This window comes from Emydura macquarii, unplaced genomic scaffold (genome assembly GCF_026122565.2).
Source record: "Emydura macquarii macquarii isolate MOO-44397 ecotype Brisbane River unplaced genomic scaffold, CSIRO-AGI_Emac_v2 contig_2676, whole genome shotgun sequence".
Lineage (NCBI taxonomy): Eukaryota > Metazoa > Chordata > Testudines > Chelidae > Emydura > Emydura macquarii.
The window spans coordinates 27,276,177-27,289,753 of NW_027132813.1; the positions used below are offsets into that span (position 1 = coordinate 27,276,177).

The window sequence follows — 13,577 nt, forward strand, 5'->3', positions numbered from 1 at the left end:
TAGCAGAGAGGATGCCTTCATTTTTCCTTCATTTCAGGAATACAGATCTGTTATTGCCACAGAACATCTATTTCTTCTGTGTGGGTTTGTTTGTTCTTTAATGGCTAAACTCTGTTGTGATGAGTTGGTGCATTTTTAACAGTGTATCTTTTTTCCCCCCTTGCTGTTCTAGTTTTGTCACTGTCTGCAGTGCCAACTTTGTCTCCCTTAGGTCTCATACAGAATTCATATAAGGCAAGGGAAGATAGGTTGAGTTTAACTAAGTCCTGGTGAGGGGAAGAATCACCAAGTGCAGAATATAATGTGAAGTGCAAGTGCTCTTCACATTCCTCAGCTGATCCTTAAATATTCCTTGGCATTTCCAGACCCTCCACCCATTTTTGTGTTTGTTTGGAACTTTGGATACAATATCACAAATCAGGAATGGAGATGAAAATGTTCCTCTAGCTAGCCATAAGAACTACATACAGTTAGTATATTGAGGGCACAGGCTAATATTAGAAAGCTGTAGGCATTGCTTATTAATGAACCAGTCCTAATTTCTTCATCTGTAGATCAGTAATCAAACCACATTCTTTCCTATTTGATATATAATAAGAAGAATTTGAACTGCAGTATAAGTGCACTGAACTAAGGCCTAAGGATCTTACACCCCATTTTCAAAAGTGACCGAGGCTCCTAAATGCCAGACTTTCAAAAGGTGTTGAGGCATATAAATACTTTTGAAAATCTGGTGCTAAGTCCCATTGATTTTCAGTAAGACTTAAGCTCCTAAGGCCCAGGTATGTAAGTACCTAGCGCTCATTGAAACCATGTGGCTTAACTAAATTAAGCTGCATTTCCACTGTGACTCTGATAGTGTGTAATCTGTTAAGTCTCTCCAAAACCACCTTCAATAGTTTTTGGAAGTTTAGTTCCTTTCTGTAAAGTCTCTCGTTGCATAAAGTGCCTGATATGTTTTGATCAAAAGTCCTCATTGTCAGCACAAATCACAGCATGCTTATGGTAGTTGGATGCAAATGCAGTGTTATAAGGCCAGATTTCCAACTTGTATAAATCAGCATAAATACACTGAAGCCAATGGCGCTACATCAATTTGCAACATCTGAAGAGCAGACCCAAAATCTTCAAGAGTCCGCTAAATGGCATTGGATAGCTGAGACATCAGTCCTTCTTTCTCAGTTAACTAAATGTGAGGTTAATGCTTATGGAAGAATTTCTCAGCTCCCTCAGTATATGTTAGGTGCTATACCCCTTTTTAAATGAGGTATAAATAGTGTGCTGAACACCCAGAAATCAGAAGCTTAGGATGATTCCCCCTATAAATTCTCTAGAGCTTTTCATTTTACTTTTGGTGTTTGAACAAATAGCAAAACTCCTCCTTGACACACTTTTCTCTGCCTTCTTTGGTTAACATATCTAGCAACTTTGACCCAATATTTTGTGGTTTTCCTAGGAGATGTAGAATCAGTTGCATGAAGTGAGAACATTTTTTTTTCCCGGGTAGATGCTTGCAGCCATTATGAGCTCATTTCTCATGTGTCACCATCCATTTTGCATTAATGTCCATGTTGATTTTTAAAAAAAATTTCCCTCAGATTTTTTTCCCTGTGTCTTTACTTACAACATTTAGTAGTAGACTGGAAGTTTCAGTCTGTCTGGAAGGGGATATCCAGAGTGAAGCGTTCCAGTCTTTTCTTTAAACTGTTCATTTTGTGCTCCATTAAAGCCTATGTTGTTAATATTTAAAAAAAAAAAAACTTCACTTTTCTTATCAAGTCCCTGCCTTTCAGGATATTTTTATGGCATAATCACTGGTTGATCTTTTTGTAATTTTTGGGGGTGTTGACGATTAACAGAGACTGCTCCAGATTGAAATTGATGTTGAAGAACTCTTGGAATGCATAAAGAAAGAACTTACATTATCATTCCAGCTATATTTTGACAACCACATTGGCCTGGAAATTGTCTGACACTGCAGTATGACCAAATTCACTTGTGTTCTGCTTTACCACTTCAGTCAATAATGTTTCATTCAATGGCACATTTGATTTTGGAGAATCTGAAGAAACTGATTATCTTCATTTTTATATGAGCCCGAATCTTTTCCGTTTTTCTACTTAACTCTTCAGAGTGCTTGTATTTTACTTTATTTTAGAAGAATAATGTGTTTTCAGTGCATTATGCCATTCAGTCATTTGTTTTCTGCCGCTTCCATTCCCATGAGGCATGTTGAGTCAGATAAACTCATACATTGATGTTTGGTCTTCACTAAACACTAATCACTTCTTTGCAGTATTGATCATCACCTCTCATATTTATGACATGTAGAATAAGAAAAAAAACCCATGTGAACTGTGAAGATTGAGAAGCAATATGAGCTAGCCTGTTTAATCCAGAACAATGCTATTAGATGCCTTCCCACTTGGCAGAAGTGTTCAGGTTCTAGAAAACTAAGCCTCCATAACTATTTGCATACTCCTCTATTCAGTATCCAATAACAATGAATTACATGCACAAGCCATGCCCCTCTCCTCAATCCTCAAATAACTCTATCCATTCCCGCTGCCCTCTAGGCTCCTGCGTAGCTCCTTAAGTGTGTTATTGTTTCCTAACTGGCATAACAAGAACCTTGAACACTTCCATTTTACCTTTTTTAGATTACTTCACAGATAGAAATTAGAGCCTAATGGGCCAGATCCTTAGCAGTGCTGAGTTAACTCTTGTCACAGCTGGGGACCAAAACCATGCTTAACATAACTTGGAGCAGCCTAAGGACTTGCAGAAACACAGGAGGACTGCTGCGCTGGCTGAGAATCTGGCAGAGCATCATGAGCTCTACCCCTGACATTCCCTCTCTTCAACCTGGCACACCCCCATTGTGAAGGGGATAGGAGCTGGTGGAGAGCTGGGTATACCTGAGTCAGGGCGTTACTTACTTAGCTGCCCCTGTAGGGTAGTTAGCACAAAGCAGCCAGGGCCAAGAGTCTGGCTCTGATGTTTCTAGTTTAAAAATGCCTTTCAGTTATGTGTATTATGTTAATGAAAATTTTTCAGAGTCACAGAGAAGGCCATTTCAGAGTCACAGAGAAGGGAGGAGGGGAAACTCCTTGAAAAAACCCAAATCAAATATTAAAATTGTTGTTGTTGTTTTTCTCCAAAAACAAAACTGGGTTTGTCACAGCCTTACATACAAGTACTAATATCTGTCTGCTGCTTTATGCTAACATTTTAAAATGTATTGCAAGTGTTCTCTGTCTAACTGATAAATAACTGTATGTGTCTTGTCCCACAGCTACCCTGAAATGTACTCAAGATGAATTGCACAAGAAAGCACTTCAAACTTTGGAGAGGTGAGGAAGAGCCTAACTAGCTGCTGTTTGCTTTTGCTTTTTGAATGAATCCAAAACAGTTCTTTAAAAAAAAAATGTTCGGCAAACTGCTTCAGCATTTCAGTTTTTAATATAGTACATAAGACCGGGCATATTGGGTCCTACCAATGGCCCATCTAGCCCAGTATCCTGTCTTCCAAAAGTGTCCAGTGCCAGACGGAATGAAAACAAAAGGGCAATTATTGAGTGATCCATCCCTGGTGATCCAGTCCCAGCTTTCAGCAGTCAGGGTTTAGGGACACTTAGAGCATGGGGTTGTGTCTCCGACTGTCATGGCTAATATCCTCCATGAACTTATCTCATTCTTTTTTGAACCCACTTATACTTTTGCCCTTCACAACATACCCTGGCAGTGAATTCCACAGGTTGACTATGTGTTGGGTGAAGAAGTACATCCTTAAATTTGTTTTAAACCTGCTGTTTATTAATTTAATTGGGTGACCCCCTGGTTCTTGTGTTATGTGATGTGATAAATAACACTTCCTAGTTCACTTTCTCCACACTATTCATGATTTTACAGACTTCTATCACATCCCTGCTTAGTTGTCTCTTTTCTAAGCAGAACAGTCCCAGTCTTTTTAATCTCTCTTCATATGGAAACTGTTTCATACCTCTGATAATTTTTGTTGCCTTCTGTGTACCTTCTCCACTTCTAATACATCTTTTTTGAAATGGGGCAACCAGAACTGCACGCAGTATTCCAGATGCGGGTGTACCATGGATATATAAAGTGGCATTATAATATTTTCTGTCTTATTATCTATCCCTTTCCTAATGCTTCCTAACATTCTCTTAGCTTTTTTGACTGCTGCTGCACATTGAGCAGATGTTTTCAGAGAACTATCCACAATGACTTCAAGATCTCTTTCTTGAGTGGTAACAGCTAATTTAGACCCTTTCATTTTGTAAAGATAGTGGGATTATGTTTTCCAATGTGCATTACTTTGCACTTATCAACATTGAATTTCACCTGCCATTTGTTTCACCCTTTTGTAACTCTTTGCAGTCAGATTTGGATTTAACTATCTTGAGTAATTTTGTATCAACTGCAAATTTTGCCACCTCACTGTTTGCCCCCAATTTCAAATCATTTATGAATATGTTGAGCAGCATAGATCCTAGTACAGGTCCTTGGGACATCCCACTATTTACCTCTCTCCTTTATGAAAACTGACCTTTGTTTCCTATCTTTTAACCTCTGATCCATGAGGGGACCTTCCCTCTTATCCCAAGACTGCTTACTTTGTTTAAAAGCCTTTGTTGAGGTACCTCGTCCAAGTCTTTCTGAAAGTCCAAGTACAGTATGTCAACTGAACAACACTTGTCCACATGCTTGATAATACCCTCAAAGAATTCTAGTAGATTGGTGAAGCATGATTTTCCTTTACAAAAGCTATGTTGACTCTTCCCCAGCATGTTATGTTCATCTATGTGTTCGATAATTCTGTTCTTTACTATAATTTTAAGCTATTTGCCTGGTACTGAAGTTAGGCTTATTGGTGTGTAATTGCCAGGTTCACTTCTGGAGCCTTATTTATATTAGCTATCCTCCAGTCATCTGGTACAGAGGCTGATTTCAATGATTGGTTACATACCACCGTTAGTAGTTCTGCAATTTCATACTTGAGGTCTTTCATACTTGGGTAAATACCATCTCGTCCTGGTGACTTATTACTGTTTAATTTATCAGTCTTTTCCAAAACCTCCTCTACTGAAACCTCAATCTGGGACAGTTCCCCAGATTTGTCAACTAAAAACAAGGCTCGGGCGTGGGAATCTCCCTCTCATCCTTGGCAGTAAAGATGGATGGAAATAACTCACTTAGCTTCTCCATAACGGCTTTGTCTTCCGTGAATGCTGCTTTAGCACCTCAATCATCTAGTGGCCCCACCAATTGTTTGGCAGGCTTCCTACTTCTGATGTACTTAACAGTTTTTTTGATCTTTCCAAATCACTCCTAGGATACCAACAATGCAGCAGATCATTTGGCTAAATTTAAAAGCTACCTTTTGTGAGGTATCTTTTTTTCTTAAACTACAAAACAAGACAAAAATTGAGGATTAAATCTATTTTGAAAAGTTAACCATAAGAATTACTTTGTGAGGTTCCAAGTTTAATGTATCTCAAGTTTATAAGGAAAAGGTTGGGTTTTTTCCTCCTAACTACTGGTCTCTCAAACTCTGTCTATGTTAGCTGTTTTTAAGATACCTATCATCAGGGCATCTAAACTCCACATAGGATCTTTAAGTCAGACTGAATTCTTTTCTTCTTGTACATCATCACCTATAATAGAGATTCTGCAGGTCAAAATCTGCCCTCAGTTACACCTGGACTGTTGCTTTGTATTTGAGGAGTTTGTGCAGATTTAACTGATTGACCCTGTAATTGGATCTTAGTTAACAGTTCTGTTGATGTTACACAAGAAAGAATAGAATCCAGCTCACTCACTCTCAGCCATGCTGGCTCTGCAGCAGTAACAGTATATAGTAGTAAAAACTTATTTGTGTCACTAAAGTCAGCAGATGTGACTCTGGGTACTCACCGCATGGTAATCTGAAGAGCAAGAAGGTGCCCCTTTTACATCGTCTCTTTTCACAGTAGAACCGTACTTTAAGTAACATGTACCTAGACTCATGTAGTATCTTCATTACAGTGCTATTTAGATGTAATTGCTGTGCTGCCTTGCTTTTTAACTGTATTTATTTTTATCCTTTGACCTTTCCCACTGACTGCGACTTGTTTTTCTGGTATCTTAACTCTAGCTAGGAAACAGATAAGTCTTTAGCCAAACATCAGATATTCATAGTTCAGCCAACTGTGGGTGTTACAAGAGTTGACTGGCTAGTACCCTGTCTCTCCGTGTAACCATGTTTATAATTCCAAAGTACATGTAGACTCTTCCAGCCCAGGATTTAGATCCTAAAATCATCCTTAAACATAGGTCTCTCAGCTGGAAACCTAATTCCATCAGTTTGATTTTTTTTTAAATGCCCTTTAAGGGGATGCTAAGCAACAAAATAGCAGCTCTTCTTTCTTTCACAAACCATTGTCAGTCAGTGTTCACATACACCCATGGGAACTTCCCCCCTTTTTTAGACCTTTCATATATTGTTAATGGGACTATTTAAGTCTTTATAATAACCACATAAAAGCAGGCAGCTCATCCTGCCCCAGTAGTCAGGATCAAGGTTAAATTTGATCTTAGATAAAAAGATCATGTTGCTTATACACATTGCAACATGATGTCTCCCATGTCACATCTTAATCCCATGAATAATATTTTTGGTGTGGATCACGCTGGCCACAGGTTGAGAGAGGCTCTAAACAAGAGAGATAAAGGATGCTCTTTATCCACGTTAAACTAACTGGTTCTACAGCCATTAATTAGAATTATCAACTCAATAGCTTTTTGCTCACAAGCGATGACTATAGTTGTGTGGTATCTGACATTGAAAAAGTATGTGTTTTTTGTTTCCTGCAGTACCTCTCTTTATGAGTGAATGAATAGTTTGGCAGTGCTTAGCTGCCAGGCTTGTCAGTCTTTTATTTCTCCTTCATAAACTCTTCAACTGTACTTGCTTAGGGTAGGGCAGCACAGGTGCAGGGTTCTCTGGTCGTTGGAGCACAGCCCAGAGAATTAGAAAACATCTGTTTGGTATGATTAGCCTTTCCTGTTGTGTAAAGGTATAGCTGTAAAAGAGCACTAGGTTAGGAGATGATCTAGCTGTGTCAGCCACCGTGGAGTCGGTAATAATTTTAAGAGTGTTATCTGAGTGACCCTTCAAAAACCTTAAAAGGAAACCCAAATGTTGTGACTGGGGAGTCTTGTGAAATCCTTTTCCCTGCTCTTTATAAGCACTTGTCCTTTGTAGGGAAAGGGCAATGGGATAGCGAGAGCGTGTTTGAAATCCTGTGCCTGTCCCTAAACAAAACAAACAACCTGCTCTGTGTATGTTTAGACATTGAGCCAGGCTCTAAATTCAAAGTAGTATAGGTTCTCATTTTATTCAGTTCCATGACGGGCTAATCACTGGGCATATCACAGGAGAGGCAGTGTGATGTGGGGATAAGGCACTGGACGAGGAATCAGGAGACACATGTACTGTTTATTGATTCAGCCATTGGCCTGATGTGTGGACTTGGGCAAGTTACTTCACCTCTCAGTGTGTCTATTTCCCCTCCCAACCTTAAAGTTGGTCATTGAGTATTTAGACTGTATTTAGCTCTCTGGTGCAGGGACAATCTGTGTATTTGTATGCCGCCTGGCCCAATGGGATTCTGATCCTGGGGCCTCTAGGTGCTTTTGAAATACAAATAGTGGTAAAAATACCATCAGTGAATGCTTTTTATTTACAGTATTAAACTAGTTATCCCATCTCTCCACCAAGTATCCAACCTGCCTACCCCACCCAGCATCAGAAACTTTCCGTAGCCAAGATGGTTTTTAGAACCCTCATTAAAACATCCAGGAAGGGAACTGATGCTGTGTTTTAGGGCATGTACACAGACGGCAGCAAATTCACCACCGTCCGATCAATCTATCCGAATCGTTTGAGCGGCAGTGAAGACCCGCTCAATAGATCCGGAAGTTGATTCAATTAAACCACCTCCTCAAAAGGCGTAGCGATGCATTGACAGGAACGCATTTCCCATCAGCGCAGCGTAGTGGAGATGGCATGCAGAAGAGGATTTAGTAAGTCAACATGAGTTACACAAGCTACTCTATGTAGCTTGTGTAACTCCCGTCGACTGCCGCCGAATTTCCCGGTAAGCGTGTACTAAGCCTTAGTGTTGGTAGTAGAAGGCAGTTAGTTAGATTGTTACTTCAGTTGGCCTGAATTGCTTAAAACAGTGTCATGCAGGTCATGAATTAGAAGCTACCAATGTACACAGCCCTCTTCTCTGTCATATTCAGATAGCTAAATGCTCTGCCATAACTCATCTATCGCACACTGTCAAATTGGTGTTCTGTAAGTGTGTGAAGCTTAGCAACTGGCTGTATAAAATCCTGAAGGTTGGCGTTTTTATTGCTGTTCCTGCTTGCTGGTTTCATGAGCTTGGCACAGCTGGCAGAGCACTCACGTGCTTCTCTGTCTGCTTGCTATGTGCTCTGCACTTGAGGGAGCAGAATTCTTCTTGGAATATGGTTTTGTGTGTGTTATTTGTGGCTTCCTTCTTCTAGAGAAGATCATGAAAAGTACAATCTGACACTCACTTTCCTTTTCTTATTCTTTTTTTTTTTTTTTTTTACAGAGCACATCAGTTGGCCCCTGAAGATCACCAAATCATCCTCTATGTCTCATTGCAGCTAGCTCTCGTCAGACAGGTAGGAATGTGCAACGGCTGGCAGTTTCAGTATGATCAGCCATTGAGTCACTAGAAGCTGGTGGAATGACTCAGAAGAATGAAACCAAACCAGTCACAGGCCCCACTTCCTTATTGAATGAGGTTGATACCAGGAAATCAAAATAAGTTCACATAAGTGTAAGCAGAAACTCCCCAGCTTGGGTCTCATCACAGTCCTGTTGCCAAGCATGATTACTCAAAGGCATTCATCCAGCTTTGTATCCCAAACAGTGCCCTATAGGTAGAGGTCTATTTAAATTGTGGGTTGGTCACAGCATAAGTAGCAAATTTTGCAGATAAGTTACATGCCATACCATGCCATCCTTACTTCTGTGCTTCCTCTAGCGGCAGCGCTGCCTTCTGAGCTGGGTGCCCGGCCAGCAGCCGCCACTTTCCAGCCGCCACGCTCTGAAGGCAAAACAGAAGTAAAGGTGCCAATACCCCTATAATAGACTTGCAACCCTCTTTTGATTCAGGACCCCCAGTTTGAGAAACACTGTGTACTTTATTATACTATGGGGTAAAAGTAGACAGTATGGTAAAAAGACACAAAAGACCAGATTTCACCAGGCAAATCAAATTTCACACTCCATGATGCGATTTTCACGGCCGTGAATTTGGTAGACCCCTACCTATAGGTCCTGCGCTAAGCATCTGTGCAAGGAGAGAGTGAAGGTGAGCTAGAGATGTTTACTTGTTCCTCAGGAACCAGGAAGTACCCTGCCCCCCACCATCATAGTCCCCTCCCACCCAAACGCTGTCTTGTTCCTGTTAAGGTACTACATCGCACCAATTCTCAGGTTATCCATATTGAAGACTTGCTTATTCCATACTTGAGCATCTTTAGCTAAGATTTCTGTCGGCTCCGGAAACCTTCAGGCAATAGGATTATTTGGAAGTCAAATGTTACTGCAGTTCTTACCTCAAGAAAACCATTCTGTGTTGAAGAAAAAGCTGGTCTTTTTCCTTTTAGAAGCCAATACCTTTTAGTTAAGAAGATCCTGTTTATTAAGAACGCTTTTAGCTAGATTTGGAAATTTGATCAGTTTATTTTCCTTCATTAGCAGGCTTTCTGTTCAATGCAGCTTACTCTCCCTAGTCTCCACCACGGAGTCAAACAGTCAGATACTTCTTACTTTTCCAAGCTAATTAGGTTAGCTGTTTGTTCATTAGGTTAAACTAATTGTTCCAAGTGAGCCCACTGTTAATAATGTCACTTTTGTAACCCTTTCATAATAAGAGCAGTGTGTTGTAAGGATGAATACAATAGCAAGGATCATTAAAACAGCTGATTTGACTTTGTCATCAGCTATTGTATGCCTGACAGTGCAGATTACTCAGGTCTTTCATTAAAAAATATCCAGCTACTCTTCTTTCGGTGATAGTGTTTGGCTATACATGGCTTCTTCCTTAGTCCCTTTCAAGTGTAAAAATGCTAAAAGAATATTTTAATAGATATTTTCAGTCACTATCCTTAAAAATAAAGCTGAGATTTTCTTGGTAATAATTTCCTCCTCCTCCTCACATCTTTTATTAACTCATCAGGCTTTAAGTCATTTCCCTTTCTCTTTCTCGGTTGCTAGTCTTTCTTAATGTTGCTCTTCACATCTCATTTCATCATCTCCCTCTCCTCATGTTCTTTTCATTCAGCCTGTTATCCCCCATACCAACTTTCTTTGTTATTTCTTTCCCACCTGCATGTTTCTCCTTGACATTCTGCCACTTATCCCTGATAGCTAGATACCTCTCTTGTGTCAGTCTGGCCCCTGCTATGCAGTTCCAGTTCTTCTCCATCTAGCGGGATATAAATCTTTAAAGCATGCTCGGAGCGAGTAGAGATACCTGAGACATCTTTATTTTTAGACTGCTGTAAAATATCCTGTTCTTCTTCTGCCAATTTAGTTAATGATAAACATTAGGTAATGCATTTTTTAATATCCTTAATTATTTAAAGTATCTAACATATTCTCTTTCTCATTAACTGCAGGATAAATTATCTTTCCTTTTTTTTTTTAAACCTCTGACAGATTGTATTAACTATTGAATGTCACAATTAAAACTTTCATTGGGGTGTAACAAAGTGCTAAGAAATAAAGACTCCAGTCCTATACAGTTGACCAGAAATGTCTATTGCTGAGAAAAATCAGATCTATTGTTTTTTATAGTCAAAGTCTCTAATAATAATAATAATAATAATAAATAATGTTGTTGTTATTATTTATTAATACCTAGCTTTCACGTAGCACTTTTCATCCATAGATCTCAAACCCCTTAAAAGCGAGGTCAGTAGTATTATCTCCTTTTTGTAGATTGAGAAACTGAAGCACAGAAAAGTGAATGATTTGTTCAATGCCACCTAGCAGAAGAGTGGCACAGTCAGGAACAGAATCCAGGTCTTCTAAATCCTAATCCAATGCTTTGTCCACTAAATAAGATACCTTAAATGCAGGTGAAAAATACAGGCCTCAAACTCCCATAGGTTAATGCAAATGTTCTGGGGGGTTTTTTTGGAGGGTTTTTTGTTTGTTTGTTTGTTTGTTTGTTTGTTTGTTTGTTTTTTAATGGAGCAAGGTGACCAGGTTAGCTACTAAGGTGCTAAGGAAGCTGGAAAAATTCCCTAGCCTGAGAGGTCTCCATGGAATATTTTCAGCAGTGCATGTTTCTGCTATGTGCTTAAAATCACTCTGGCAAACATTGGGGACAGGAGAAGGAAAGAGAAAAAAACCCTCAAATCTTCCTCCCTCCCAGGAACAAGAAATCAAAGTAAGGTGGGGTGATTAGAAGTGGACCCTAGGGGTGGGTGCAGAACAAGATGAAGTACCTTCAACCACCAAAGTGTATGGTGATGTTATACTAGGCGCCCATGTTTGAGTGTGTTGTTGCTTTTCTAGGGTCTGATTCAAAGATCACTGAATCAGTGGAAAGACTCCAGTTAACTTCAGTAGGTTTTGGATCAGACCCTGAAGCATTTTTGGAACATTTTTCAATGCAATTCATCTCAATTTAAAAATGCTCCCATCTATAAGGAGAGTTTTATTTTATCTTCTCCCCCCCAGAATCCCCTAACTTGCAGTACTAGTAGGCCAAGGTCAGCATTTGCAGGTGTTGGTTACCCCCAGGCAGGTCTCCCTTGGCAGTCAACCAAGGAAATTGACAAATGAGAATTCTAGCTCTCAACTCCAGCGTGCTATTTGTGTTGCTCCTCCTGTTTCTGTGGTAACAGAGTTTGGATCAGCAAATGCAAGGTAGAGCGAACATTTTAAAGTGTCACTTTGAAAAGTCAGCATTAAAAATCTTGCCATGTTTTTGCCAGTCTGTTTCCATGGAAATGGGATCCCACTGAGGAGGCGTAAGAACTCTCGTTAATTTTAGGTGCTGGTTCCCATGTTTTGTGCCGAGGACCAAGTAAATCAATGTCAGATCCGTAACAACCACAAACAAGGTATTCAGACTATTTAAAAACTTGCACTGAAGTTGTTTGATTTGATTTGACCTTCCTTCCCATGAAAACAGGAGTGGAAAGGCAGCCAGAGGCCAGCAGCTGAGAATTAGAGCACTCACTGATCAATTTCATCTGCTGACTGCCAGTGAAGACCTGAAGTTTCAAGGGGCAATTTCCAAAAAGTATCTATAGACTTCAAGAGAGTCTGTACTTAAATAAGGGGAAAATGAATACAAAATAGTAGCGAGAACATCTTTAAGCTATTTCTTCTACAGTCCTTTTTTTCTTCCCCCTCCTTTTGAACGTGATTTCAGGGAGAACAAATCAGCTAAAAAGTCCTATGGTATCTCCTGTTGTAGAGAAGGCACAGGACTCTGTTATAATATATAAACAGCTGCATCCTGGGTATATATAAATAAGCTTCTCATGAGACTTCTGGACACAGACAGACCTTGTAGTTTGATTGTCTCTACTAACTCTCAGACTAACTAAAATAGGCTGTGTTGCACCACACAATCTCTCTGTGTCCTGGCTTGGACTTCTGATAGCAATTGAATTCCCATCCCATCCCATCCCATGCCAGCTTCCGGTGCAGTAAGAGCTAAATATGGGCCCAAGTCATTTGGATCCTCACTTTGCTAAAGCTCTGTGTTTGGTATTTTGGTTCAAGACTATTTCTAATAGGAAATGTTGCTAGCCAGTAAAATTCCTCCTTTCTATAATTCCCATCCTATAACATGAAATAATAGGCTCTGCAAATACAAAAGGTTTGCCCAGTATTAGTGTTTCGTTAATGACCTAAAACTCACAGCTCATACAGTAAACCATGCAATCTAAGGGGCCTGAAGTCATTGCATTTGAAATATTGTATTTCTTAGAATCGTAGGACTGGAAGGGACCTTGTGAGGTCATTTAGTCCAGTCAGGGCCCAAGCATAATTTTTTCGGGCCCAGTACAAACTTGTAACACGGGACCCCTCCCACACACATACCTCAATCCCTTATCCCAGACATACAATCTCATGAGCCATGAAAAAGGTTTGAATTCTGAAATTACTGTTACATATTCTACTTTTCTGAAAAATGTTCCCCACTTTGTTATTTTTGTTTAACATAACTCCTAGCCTGATAGTCCTACAAGTTTGCTAACTAGTTTGTAACTTTTTGGTCATTATAAAGGTATTATATTCTGTCAATGTCTTGATTTTGTTCATCTGCTTCCCTAGTTAGTATATTGCCTGACTGCGGAAAGGCCTTGTCTGATTTGAAAAACTGGAGGATTGGTGTCCTTTAACTTCTTTTAGTTCCCTTTCTTTTACCTCCTTACGTTACTGGCTGCCTGCTTTGTATTTATAGCCACCACCAGACATGGCAGTATGAGGTGTGTGTGTGACTATG

At 39.7% G+C, this 13,577-nt stretch overlaps 1 protein-coding gene across 3 annotated transcripts in view; it reads left to right on the plus strand.

Annotated features, from left to right (window-relative positions):
- The window catches only part of TTC7A (tetratricopeptide repeat domain 7A), a 240,412-nt gene that overhangs the window by 103,923 nt on the left and 122,912 nt on the right, over positions 1–13,577 (plus strand). For all 3 annotated transcript variants that reach the window (XM_067565099.1, XM_067565100.1, XM_067565101.1), the window contains 2 exons: positions 3,296–3,353; positions 8,646–8,718. In XM_067565099.1, coding sequence (XP_067421200.1) covers positions 3,296–3,353; positions 8,646–8,718 — 131 coding nt within the window. The remainder of the gene's footprint in view (positions 1–3,295; positions 3,354–8,645; positions 8,719–13,577) is intronic.